The 13,185-nt window shown below is 31.9% G+C and overlaps 3 protein-coding genes across 4 annotated transcripts in view; 2 read left to right on the forward strand and 1 right to left on the reverse strand.

The window, feature by feature from the left end:
* Positions 1-10,076, forward strand: part of LOC130450332 (TRPL translocation defect protein 14) — a 28,783-nt gene extending 18,707 nt beyond the window's left edge. Inside the window, exons 5-10 of the mRNA XM_056788671.1 lie at positions 943-1,071; positions 3,002-3,138; positions 3,318-3,651; positions 5,486-5,696; positions 8,928-9,109; positions 9,183-10,076. Of these exons, the coding sequence (XP_056644649.1) occupies positions 943-1,071; positions 3,002-3,138; positions 3,318-3,651; positions 5,486-5,696; positions 8,928-9,109; positions 9,183-9,292 (1,103 nt within the window). The 3' untranslated portion in view covers positions 9,293-10,076. The remainder of the gene's footprint in view (positions 1-942; positions 1,072-3,001; positions 3,139-3,317; positions 3,652-5,485; positions 5,697-8,927; positions 9,110-9,182) is intronic.
* Positions 1-13,185, forward strand: part of LOC130450384 (protein phosphatase 1 regulatory subunit 14C) — a 321,652-nt gene that overhangs the window by 77,987 nt on the left and 230,480 nt on the right. The gene's annotated exons all lie outside the window — the stretch shown is intronic.
* LOC130450367 (ankyrin-1-like) lies at positions 5,738-11,353 on the reverse strand. Of its 2 annotated transcripts, XM_056788737.1 has the most exons (3): positions 11,199-11,353; positions 7,712-7,913; positions 5,738-6,373 (listed from the first exon to the last, which is right to left on the reverse strand). In XM_056788737.1, exons 2-3 carry the CDS (start codon positions 7,860-7,862, stop codon positions 6,033-6,035), a joined length of 492 nt encoding a protein of 163 aa, XP_056644715.1. In that variant the 5' UTR covers positions 7,863-7,913; positions 11,199-11,353; the 3' UTR covers positions 5,738-6,032. The 2 variants fall into 2 exon arrangements, with proteins under 2 accessions (XP_056644715.1, XP_056644706.1); XM_056788728.1 differs by lacking the exon at positions 11,199-11,353 and having other exon boundaries at positions 5,804-6,373; positions 7,712-8,930.

Below are 13,185 nucleotides of genomic sequence, written 5' to 3' on the forward strand. Positions count from 1 at the left end.
AAATTAAAATAATAAATTCGTTGTTCTTTATTCTTCAAACAGATAACGTGATGTAGGTGTTTGTGACAAGTTAGTAGTATATTTTCTGTTAAATCAGCGGGGAGGTTAGGTTAGGTGTCATGTGTTTAGAATGTAAAATATTTTTTATTGAAACACACTGTAAATATATATTTGATTTTTGTTTTTCATTTCATAATCTTTCATCACAAGTTGTCTAATCTTTATGACAACTGCGATCACGATTTTGCACCATTATTGTATATATAGACATGTCTCTATGGAGTGGAGAGTAAAGCGGAGGTTACTCTGTCAGTGGAGAAGATGTATCGTGTTTTGGTATATGAAAGGAGTAATTGCGTTTGATTTCCTCAATGAACAACGAACTGTGAACGCGTAGTATTATAGCCACCACCTTAAAAAACCCGTAAAACCTGTCTTCAGAACAAAATGACGCGATATTCCGATCCGTAGTGCGATCTTGCTGCAAGACAACGACAGATCGCATACAGCTCGACTTACGTTGAACAAATTAGGTCTAAAACATCCCACCCTCCTTTTAGACCCGATTTGTCGCCGTGCGACTACTATTTACTGCGATTCGAAAACAATGCGGAGGTAAAATCCTTCGTGCGTGAATGGTTACGTGACAAGCCGAGATATTTTTACGAAAAAGGTAAAGGAAAGCTTCCGGAGAGGTGGCAAAAGTGCCCTAGAGTGTGACTATCTAAAAAAACTAAAAAATTTCAGCTCTGTAAATTGATGATAAAATTTTTTATAGCCCTCGTATATGTGTAATTGTATAAGTTGAAATGAATGTATTAATACAAAAAATTACAAACAAACAATGTCTGATTATGAGGTTAGGAATTTTCCCTTTCCAAAAGATTTTCCGTAATAATAATCAACTATTTTCATTTCAATCATTTTATCAATCATTTTTAGGTCTAAAGTTTCAAGAGAACTTACTAAAAAGTATGTTGAACATCGAAGAAACTTTTTTTGAACTGGGAAAAACGTGCAAACGTAACTGTCTAATCATATGTGATAGGGGAGCAATGGATGCTTCAGCATGTAAGTACTTATAGTCCAATCAGTGATCATTTTCCTGAGTATTTTTCCTATTCAGCACCGATTTTCATAAAAATTTTAAATTAGGTTCTACTTGGTGCCACTGGATGTCACCCTTGAAAATAAGGGCGTAAGTCGATAAATTGGCTAATTCTGAGCAACTTTTGTTTTTTCTGAAAGTCAATACTTTTCGATTTATTTGCGAGTGAAACTGCCGGTTTTCAGCACGTTTTTAGGTTGTTTTTCGCGAATAAGTGCAAAATTATGCACTCCATCGGAAAACCTGTAGAAACCAAATTTGTAGCTAATAAAAAAACAAAAAAAAATCGTGTATTTACGATTTATGCAAACCCAATACAAACGGAATGATTGCTTGTGGAAGGTTGATTGGTATATTCAAACGCCAAAATGAAAATTAAAAACTTTGTTTTTATTTTTTTCAAAAAGTTCCTAGCATTAAAACTAAGCGAGTTATAAAGAAAATAATGTCGATTCCTATTTTTTCGTTTCTTTCTTCCACATTTGAAAAAAATCGTTGCCACTTCACCATTCGCTTTAGTCGTGTTCTAAAAATATGCTCTGAGAGTTTGACCCGTTGAAAGTAGGTACAAATAGTTGACTGTTGTTCCAAGTAGCGAAGGGCAAGGTCAAGGGCAGCTGCAGCCTCATTGTACGAGGCTTTCTCCTATCTCTCCGCGCCCCCTTGCTCATCGCCGCTCCCCTCCTCGTCGCACTGAAACTACTTAGGAGTCACAGCTGCGATGATGTCATCCATTCATTTACGTCTGCTTCGACTGCATTCTCACAACTTGGAATGTTCTGTAGCAGTGGAATCAGGTTAATATTGACATTTTTTGGAAACTGTTCTTTAAATTTCAAAGAGTTCCAAGATTTTCTTATTGCTCAAACTGTAACATTTTACCAAGACTCAGCTGCCCAACCCTTCACGTTTGTTTCTTCAATCTTTTGTACCAAAGGGATGGTATCGTCTTCAATTAAAGATTTCAAAAACCGTTTTCGGTATTTCAACTCCAGCGCATGCAAAATTCTCTGGTCCATTGGCTATAGTAAAGGTGTCACATTTGGTGGTAAAAGGCGGCCTTTATCTCGCCGCAAGTAAGTTCTTCAATGTCTGGACGGACACGCTGTTTGCCGATTTTCAAGAGTTGCCTCACGAGACGTTGTGCAATATTGTTGAAGCTTCACACTGCTTTTTTTCAGTCACATATTGTGGCTTAGCCAACGTTTAACTCTTTTGCTAGTTTTGTGAAACTTTCACCGCTATCAAAACGTTTTAGTGTTTCCAGTTTGTCTTTAAGAGTTAAGGTGTTATGTTTAGGATTAGTAGCCTTTCCACTTGCCTTTTACACTTCAAAACACTAATTTTTCAAATAAATAACACTACAGAATTGTATCTTAAACACACGATTCCACAGGTGACTGACCGTTGTTCAAAAAAAAATCGGACTATATTTAGATTATGTTGGCTCTTCACTTATGAGGATGGAGTGCACAGACTAGTAAATAAGATATAAGTAAATTGACTATTGAAACTGATTTTCACGTATTAGTCGTTCATATTATAACACTACAGACACGTTAAATTGCATTCTTCTTGTTTATTTCGGTTAATCCGAACAATCAGCTGATCTGAACAGTATTGGATCCCAATTAGTTTGGATTAGCCGGGCTCAACTGTACTGTAAAGTCGACTTTACAGTACAGTATGAAAAAAAATACTATTATAGGTTAGGTAAGGAATAAATTAAAATTATATTTGGCCACCTTAGTTTCATTATTGAAAGAATTAGAAACGCTGGAGGTCTTTCATCACGTGACTAATACGTCAGCAACAACTCAGTAGAAATAATCGTTATGACTAATATTCCACAGGACGGTCTTTTAGAAATTGATATTATTTTCAAATTTTCAGTTGTAAGCAAAGATAAATGGGAAACTATTATGAAAGACAATGCTTGGAATAATGTAGAATTAAGAGATAACAGATATAACCAAATTATCCACATGGTTACGGCAGCAAAAGGTGCTGAAGAATTTTACTCTACAGAGGTAAGAGAATATCATACAAAAAATTTTATTTCGATACATTATGTGAATTGCTTAAAGGTTGTAAGTCTAGTAAACTCAAAAAATCTACGAACTAAAAAAATTTTCATTATTTAACGTTTAATTTAAATTTAGAAACAAATAGAAATTGAAATCACGGATCAAGTTTAAGACATTTTTAGGATCATAATTGCCGTTCCGAAGACGTAGAACTGGCTAGAGAGTTAGATACAAAAGCGGCAGCTGCCTGGGTTGGTCATCCCTATTTCGACGTAATCGACAACTCCACCGATTTCGAAGGTAAAATAAGAAGGATGATCGTTTCCGTATGCCATAAAATTGGTTTAGACACCGGCGATAGATTGTTGAAGAATTCCAGAAAACACAAATTCCTCGTGGAAGGTCCTTTACCAGATGATTCGGTATTTCCACCTTTTCAGGATTTCGAGGTCGTGCATAACTATTTGCAATCTAATTCGCCCAATCAAGTCAGGTTAAGAAAAAGGGGACAAAAAGGTGAGAAACGAAAATTGAGTAAAGCAAGGTATCTGTGAATTATAATTTTTTTTTTAAATTTATCATACGAATTATGTCAATAGTTGGTTGATAATAAAAGTCATTTGTAGATAATAATATATTTATGCTTCTAAATGTTCTTGTTTTAGGTCTCTTCTGTTTATAAATTTCTTAAAGACAGATGAAAATTCATGTTTCAACTTCTTTTGGTCTTTATCAAAACATCAAATTTTCATCTGTCTTTAAAAAATTTTACATCAGAAGAGACCTAAAATTAAAAACATTTAGAATCATAAACATATCAAAAGGTTTAAGAAATTTAAAAATATATTAGCTTCATAAAACTGACGAAACTTCAATTATTTATCTATTAATGGAAAATTTGTTTAATCTTCTAATAATTTTCAAATAGTGTTGCAGCTGGAGCTTCTCCAAAACTAATACCGAACACATTTCCAAATTATCCTCAATCGTATGACATACCTCACCGTAAACCTTGGAGGTATGGATCAAAATAAAAGACTAACAATGTTGAGATTCATTTTGTGTTTCTTATACTTGACCATATCCACTTATACAAGAATGTATTCATCAAAAAAACGATGTAAGAAGAATTTTCACAGCCCCTCCATCAACTCCGATAATATTGCCAGTCTTTTTTGTTGTTTACTCTCATTTCTATTTCCATGGATTTAATGGAAGACCAATTATCTTCTTCCATTCTTCTGAATAGTGACATGCTCTTTGTCCCCTTTTGTTCTGTTAGTGCAGAGTTTTCAAAAAGAGCAAATTCTTTTCGGATTTATTACAAAATTCAAATAAAGGGTCCTTTTGTTAAAGTTATTCCTACTTCCTACACCTGGTTTCCTATTAGATAGTTGGTTTCTCTTTCTACTTTGCTCATTATTTTAGCCTTGGATGTCTGATATAATATTTCCTGGTGCGAAATTTACCAAAAATACATAAAATGTTATATTTAGTCAGATCTAGACAGAAGGGGAAGAATATCTAAACTATGGAGACAAAAAGACATAGTACTACAATTACAGCATTAATATTAAAAATAAATGTGTGGTCTGTCAAATTTTTTCTCAATTTATTTGCCATCGCTAACTATTGGCATTATTATATCTGTTTGTATCTAACAGAAAAGTATTTTATTGTTCATCACCTTAGTCAAAAATAAATTGTTTCGTTATCTTCCAGTTTACAAATTGTAGAAAGATTTTATTGTTGATTTAAATATATTGAGAACTGAATGTGTTTCAGTATTTTCTTTTAACATTCAAATGTAATTAACTTGACCCACCCCCTAGTCTCCAATCCAAAATAGAAAATTCCTAAATTCGAATATATGTGAAACAATTTAGTTGAAGACGAATTTTTAACAATTTATCTACCATTGTCAGTAAGTTTTCCAAATATAATATTTTAAATTTAGGTATAAAAGTGTTTTGCTTTAAAATAAAAAATATGTTGAAGGGAAAATATTGATAATAAAATCTGTGTTAAGTTTCAGAAAGGTTGTGAAAGAATTATTGACATTGGATTACAAATTGGTAGTTCAAATGACACCAAAGTAGTTTGAATGATCATAAAATGATTATTATCAGAAAATTTTTAGTTTTGTATAAAATTAATCACCTTATAGATGAGCTACTTGTATATTAGTTGCCCCAATTCACACTTTTGTCTATTCACAATACCAGAATCTTTGTTATCATACATCTATCTCTGACGACTATGATATAATCTTCATAATATTGAACATTGCAGTTTGTTCTCGTCGAATCTCATTGTATCGTTTTTAATTTTCTTCTCACAAACATTTTAGGTCACTACAGTTATATACATACAGTAAGGAGACAAAACCATCCAGGTGGACAAGTAATTGAAGTGAAAACACAGATTGCTCATCGGGATTACATTAACTTATTGACGCAAAAAGACAATTCGCACTTTACCATTTACAAAAGACGTAGATGTTTTATTGATAACAATCAATATTTCCAATTGGATATCTATGAACAGCCTAGTCATCCAAGGTGAGTTGTTTATTAATTTTTTCGCTCGAAGAAACTTTTATTCTTTGAAAAGTTTACTTGTTCACAGTTTGTATTGTCAAAATGATTTTACAATTTTTTTAAATTCTAAAATCGGGGTTTCAAATTAAATATTTGTATTTTAACAAATTAAAATGCGTTAAAAATGACATAACTTTAATTATGATTCTTACAATTAAGATATGTTTGAAATTAGAGCAAAAATTACTTACAAATAAAAAAATAAAAAAAGTTTTTTGTTATGCAGATTATTTCCATTTAAGGGTCTCAAATAAAATTTTGTACAGTTTCTACAGACTCATATTTATATAATAAAAATCATTCAATTGCATAATCAATAGCATACACTTTTGACATTTTACAAATAGCAATAGCCGTTCCTTGATGTCCCTGTGAAATGGCTATAAGATACGGATCGGGTATTACATTAGTAGAAGCATGTTTCCTTAATAGCCATTTGGCAAGAGAAGTGTGTCCAAACATAGCCGCCATTTGTAGAGGTGTTAAACCTTTGTTGTTTGGTTCGTCAATATTTGCACCAGCATAATAGAGTTCTCGAAGACAAGTAGCATTTTTTAAATGGGGATATTTGATGTAGTAGAATGTAGCCAGGTAAAACGGTGATTCATTATATTTTGATTTCAGTTTTATATCTGCACCTAACAAATATCGTCGAAAATCAGTAAAACTCAAATATGTATAGAGATGGATTCTACTTATATCTTATATCAAATGACAACATTGATCTCATTGATTTAAAACTGACATATTGGTGCAAAATAAAATTTTATATAATAGGCAAAAGTAACAAAATCATAGAAATCAAAAGGAATAAGAATTCTATACATATATAGAAAAGGAGCAGAAATATTTTTAATTATACCAAAGCTTTTTTAGAGTTTCCGTAGAAGGTTGATACACCTGTACCAAAATGGCACGATGGACCTATTAGAAGACTTATGTACTTAACGGTCATTGACCACCCACTATTCTACTATGAACCCCTTTCAAAGAACAATCGATTCAAAGTTGATACATGAGGTTTGATAAAATAGGCAAGAAAAACAAAATATCTTTAGTTTTGATTAATATTCACATAGGAAATGAGGGTCCCATACACTTACAAAAAAAGAGCATGATTATTTTTAATTGGAATAAAGCCTTTTTGTGGCGTGGAAAATATTAGGAAGAGTTTATAAAGAAAGACACTGAAAAAACTATCCTTGGATTTAAAAACAACTTAGATGTAACAACAAGGTACACCTCCTTGTTTGCTACTGCCTCCTCACCAATTGAATGATGATGTTCTCGTATACCTTGTTCTAGAACGCCTCTCCAATACATGTGCAAAAAACCTTTTGAAGAAGAAACTTGTAGGAGTAAAGATCTAACCTTCTTAAAAACTTAGTTTTCAAAGAACTAAATTTCTGGCTATATGTGGGGGCAAATATTGAATTACTACAAGATGTTTGTCAATTGGAGAATAATTGATGCATCTCTGTTTAGATTAAGAACTCTGAACAAGAATAAATAGGCACAAGGAAGCTGAAACCGATCAACAAATTATGTAATTCTACTTTTCTAAATTCAAGATTATAATGTATATTCAACAGTCTTTGTAGCCTAGAACAAAAGTAGTTTGTTATTTTTTTGAAAACGAGTAAAATGTGATTTGAAAGTTAGTTGTTTTAAAACTAGTAGACGTTTAAGTAGAATCTCATCTCTGTATATTTAACCACATTTTTTTGGAATATGAAATGATTTTTTACATTTACTACTTTAAAATATAATATTTTGAGACTCAATTAGGAAAAATCCTTTTTTGGATATACTAATAAAAATTAGTTGTAATTATTTTTTTTTAATTAAAATTATTGCAAATCCAAGAAAATTTCAACTTATGATTCGTTTTTATTGAATTAATGATTAAGTTTTTTGTTTAACTGAACATTAAATATGAAGTGGGGCACAAAAATAATTTATTGGTACATTCTTACCTTTTCTTAACATTACTTTTACAATTTGAGTGTTTCCATTTGCACACGCAATCAAAAAAGGAGTATATCCATCTTTATTAAACATATTCACACTTTGGGGATATTGTTCTAAACATTCTACACACCTTACAGTGTCCTTATCTTTTATCATTTGGCATATTTTTTCCAAAATGTCTCTTTTATTTTTGTAGTAATTCGTCAACTTTAAAAAAATGACAACACAATAACATATAACTATTCCAAAAAATATCCACATTGATATGGTCATGTAAATATAGGAACTACACCATTTGAACATGTGAAACATAAAAAAATTGTGAAATTTACCAATAAGCGATATTAAAACCATAACGAATTATTGTTTGAAATTCTCGTTGACAAAGTTAGGTTATATATCCATGACAACAGATCAATCTTATTCTATGATCACTAGTAATCATTTAGTACGCGTCATCGGTTGGGATAGATCGAGAGTTGGATGCAAACAATTAGTCTAGTCTATTGTATTCATACTATTATTTGCAGAATAATATAATTATATTAATATATATCGAATCACAGAATAAGTACCGGATATATGAATCTCAAAAACGATGAAGTTATTTAAAGATACAATAATTAAACATAGAAACAAAATAGCGTCCGTGACGTTTTCAGCAAAAGCCACACAGTCACAAACCACGTATTTTATAGACATTTTAGCTAAATGAACCAAAGTTGAATCAATTTTATAATATAAAGTTCAGAGCCTTATATAGATCCGCCAACTTGAATGGATATCAGTCGTAAATATGAAACAAGGTTACCTATGTTTTTGACATGGATGTGCGACTCGAACGTCAATCATCTTTGACATCTTGAAAACATCCAAACCGCTCAATAACACGTGGACGTGTCAGATATTCATTACCATATACTTGTTTCAATAAATTATAAGTTTCAATTGCAGTTTTTTCGAGTTTGATGTGAAATTTCATAACAAACCGTAACTCTATTTTTACGGCAAAACAAAAAAAACAGTCCCTATATAAACGAAGGCCACGGCTACACTGGTTTGTCTACAGAAACGGTAGACATCGCATTCGAAATAGTAGACTTCAGGCTAAACAGCTGACAGTCACTAACCTTAGTCTCGTTACTTTATAGCCATATATGATGTTTTATTTACGTGAAGATCTTGTAATATTCCAATAAAATTATATTTTGTGTGTTTTAGATGTAGAGGTATGATACTTTTAGAGACTTACTCAGCGTTAGATGATGAGCAGCTTTTGAAAACGCTACCGGACTTTTTAAATATCAAAAAAGAAGTGACCGGCAATCCCGATTACTCTATGTATAATTTATCTCTTAGAGAAGACTGGAAAACTTCAAAAAAGTTTTGCAGATCAGTTACAGGTCAGTAATTTTTTGTGATTATTTATTCACTGTTATTTTATTAAATATTATCAAGCATCGTTCTTGTTTGCAGATTCGGATTTTTCGAAATATCCAACAGACAATGGAGATAACATGAAACAACTTTATAACAACATCAATCATGGAAAACTCAATGGGAAGCCCGTGAATGGTACAACTTAAGTTGTTCTTCTTACTTTTTGAATTAGTATTCCAATTTTTGTGATCCCGGTATTATGTTAGTGGATAAAAAACAGTATTGCAATTTATTTGTACCTGCTTATGGACGATAAAAATTATCAGTACAGGGTGACAAATATATCTTGAAACGTTATGGCATCCATCAGATTAAATGATCATCCTGTATATAGTGAGTTTAGGGGAATTTATAGCAGTTCAATTTTTTTTATTAAAGGGAGATATATTTATCAATAGATATTTTTGGAAAAAAATATAATCAGAATTAATATTTCAACTATTAGATGTGATCTTTATCGTCTATTTTTTGTAGTAGGTTACTAAAAATATGTCATTGTAGTCGTAGATTTATCAGATTATTTGAAGGAAAAATTGCCCCATTCATCTATTGTTCATATTTCCCATAGAAATTCCATTTTTCCTAATTCCATACATTTTCATCTAGTACTGATTAATTTAAAATTCACTCCATTACTTATGATTTCTCTTGTATTTTACGAAGGGCAAATTTGAATTCGCTAGAAGTACCAAATAGAATTTTATTAAGTTGATTGATGTGTATGATATCTGGTGTTGAGGATTTTAACAATCTAGCTTTGTTCTTGTACTTCGATACAGAAATGTAATCCTTATGTTAAGATCTGGTTAGAAATGAACAAGACCTTTGTCAAATTAAATGAAAATTGTACTTATTATATATGTAAAGCACCTGTTCATATTCACAGGTTATATCTGTAAATAAATCCATCTCAATAAAGAGTTTCCGAAATTGTTTGTTTCTTCAATTACCCTTAGAAACTGTTAATAAAGTCAGCTATTTAGATTTTGAAATTAGAGTGTTTATTTTGAGCCTTCCTATATAAGACACAGTTTGCTTCTATCCTTGATCTTGAGACTTGAATAGTTGTGGGAGTAGCTCCTAAGGATGCTCCACAAGTCAAATTAATTACAAATTCTTTTTTTTATGTAAAAAGCAAGCATAAAAGGGTAAACCCTATTACATTCGAGTAATTCAAGTGGTGCCTGCCATGTACAGATGCTTGTAGATATTGATCTTGAACTTCTGTATGTTGTAGTGTTCGTGAAAGACATGTCTTGGTAGACAATTTCACTGGTTTGCACTTCTCCAAAGAATGAAGTCCTGATAATTGAACATCTGCAAGCGAACTCAGTGTTCATGTTGGCTTGCAAATACTGCTCTAGGTAGTATTGGTAAAACCGAATCAGATCGGCGACGTTTCTTCTATGCTATAAGCTGTTCAACTCTCTGGATCGCTATTGCAAAGTATATAGCTACATAGTCCTGTGGCACCGAGTTCTGTAATTTCTTTGCGAAGCTCAAAATTCTTCCCGAATCAATAAACAATCAAAAGAAAAATGAATAAACTAAAAGGATATAGGAAAATGCTATTGGGAAGTATAAAAGTGTGCTTTTGAAAGTGAAGACTTGCCAGATAACTTACATGTTCACTATATCATTTTTTTCTTTACCTTGTATGAACACCAACGTTTGAGTACCTTTTTGGTTGAACGTTATAAAATTTTTGATCACTTCCTTTGATCAATTACTACCTCGCCGTATATCTTGTCATCATCGAATGTTACAACTATTCAGTAATGTGCACTGCTTATATACTTTAACCGATTTTAAGGGAATAATCTGGTCATTATTGGTTATCACCAATTACATTCAAACTCTTTTGGTTATTGTTGGTCACTATCTCATGAAGTCTAAAATTAGCCCTTCAATGTCACTATTGTAGACTGCAGATGATCATATACAACAGCTGAGTTAAACTTGTGGTAATCAAGAAGTGAGGTTAGGTTACTATAAAATCATTATCATGTACGAAGTTATATTGAAGGTAAAGATCGTGTGTGGTTATTTTACCTTATGGATGGCTTAATAGTTGTTGAATGTTAAATACTTCGCTAAATAACAAACGAAATTCGATTATGGTGAGATGTCGCTAGGAAGTGGTTCATCTATAGTCCCTACAATGATACATACGGAATACAACATACACGACAGATGATAGGTCTGTCTTCCACAAAACGAAGGATGGTCTACTTAAACAAATATGTCAAACCGTATTCTGACGTCACAAATAACACGACATTACTTCACTTTATAGTAAAATGTAAACAAACAACATGATAATAAATAATGTGGTTTTTTTCATGTGAACGTCACTTTATAAGGTGAGGAAATTGTTAGTAACTTCTTAAATTTTAAACTAATTACAAGCCGAAGATGAGAAACGGACTCAAAAAATTAAAGCGAAGCAATATATCAAATCAAAAGTTTGAAAAAATATTACCCGGGCATTGTTCTTGTCAATATTAATGAAATGAGAGGTTACATAGCATGGCTACACACTTGCTGTAGTTTGTGACGTCACAAACATGGATTGTGTGGGGTGGGACTGCACACACTATACTTGACGGATAGATCCCAGAAAAAACAAGTTCGTTTATAGGAATTTCAGAACACATGACAGATGGCAGATATGATTATAGACATCGTAAAACATTTGACAGAAACGACATATGGTACAGTACACACATAATCTAAGATGAAGTCACTTTCGTTGACATTGCCATCTAAGATGGCGGACATCCCTACTGTTCATAACGTACTTCCCTTTTTATTAATTTTTAATAATAATAATAATATAAGTGCAATATAGCGCCGGATACATTACGATACTAGCACTGGCCAAGGTACTGACCTGTATTTCTGAAGGTTTGATTATAAATAAAAAACGGATAAAAACAGGACAACAGTTATTTATTTGCACCAAAAAATTACATTTTATCTTCATAGAAGACAACTCATTCCTGAAACAAATATTGTTTTGTATTAATCTACAAGTTAATGCATACCCCAGAAGATCTGTAACTAACATGAGCTAACAAAATTTTAGGGACTTAATCAATTTTCATAGTTTATTGTGATTTTAATAAAAAAAAGAATATCAATTCTAAACATGTGGAGATAATTGTATTTTAATGTAATACCCGTTTAGGAGCTCGGAATGTGAATCACTTTACACTTTTCTTCATTTTGGTTAAGAACGTATTAGTGCGACATATGGAAGTGTATTAGATATGAAAAAGTTTTCTTTATCTAATGATCGATCCAGACACTCGCGCGGCGCCTCCTAGAGCTTCTCAACACGAGTCTTGACGAATGGATGTGACAGGAGTGCTAGCAATACACACTCTATATTCACGTCTATCGACTCGCGTCTCCATAACATACTCTAACATTCGCATTCCCTCGTGTAGATTCCGGATTCAGCTAGAGCTTCAATATTCTATTTCATAAATAAGTTTATGGTAATCAAACGAATTATTGATTAATTATAACAAAATTGTTTCATATTAACTCACAATAAGCCGAAAGTGTCAAAGTTTAACATAACCTCAAAATATTTTGATTGAATTTATAGTTATAATCATGAATTTTCAAGAAAGTCTATTTTGGTAGATTGACATGAATTTTTTTCAATTCCGTTCGGTTAAATAATTCATAAACATTTTTTCGCTTGGAACCCAGACATTTAAAAATGGCGATGGTAGGTCATCACTAATAACATAATTATTACAGATAGAGTAGGCAATAGGACGATCTAATTTCATTAACTCCACACAATCCAATTTTGTGACGTCACAAATTCAGGAAGCGTGTAGTCATTTTATGAAAACTTGTCGGTGACATTGACAACGCTCATATTACGTCAAGATTCAAACTTCTGAGTTGATATATTGCTCCGATTTAATTTTTTGTGTCCGTTTCTCATATCGTGCTCATAATTTTTTTCAAACTCACATTTTATTCACCATATTTATTATTATATTGTTTGTTCACATTT

This window comes from Diorhabda sublineata, chromosome 1 (assembly GCF_026230105.1).
Source record: "Diorhabda sublineata isolate icDioSubl1.1 chromosome 1, icDioSubl1.1, whole genome shotgun sequence".
NCBI lineage: Eukaryota > Metazoa > Arthropoda > Insecta > Coleoptera > Chrysomelidae > Diorhabda > Diorhabda sublineata.

Excerpts from the sequence above, each read along its gene's own strand:
- LOC130450367 (XM_056788728.1), bottom strand. The coding sequence starts at position 8,060 with ATGGTTTTAATATCGCTTATTGGTAAATTTCACAATTTTTTTATGTTT. Across the intron at positions 6,374-7,711 it reads AAAAGTAATGTTAAGAAAAG|GTGCAGATATAAAACTGAAA; the intron begins GTAAGAATGTAC and ends GATATTTGTTAG.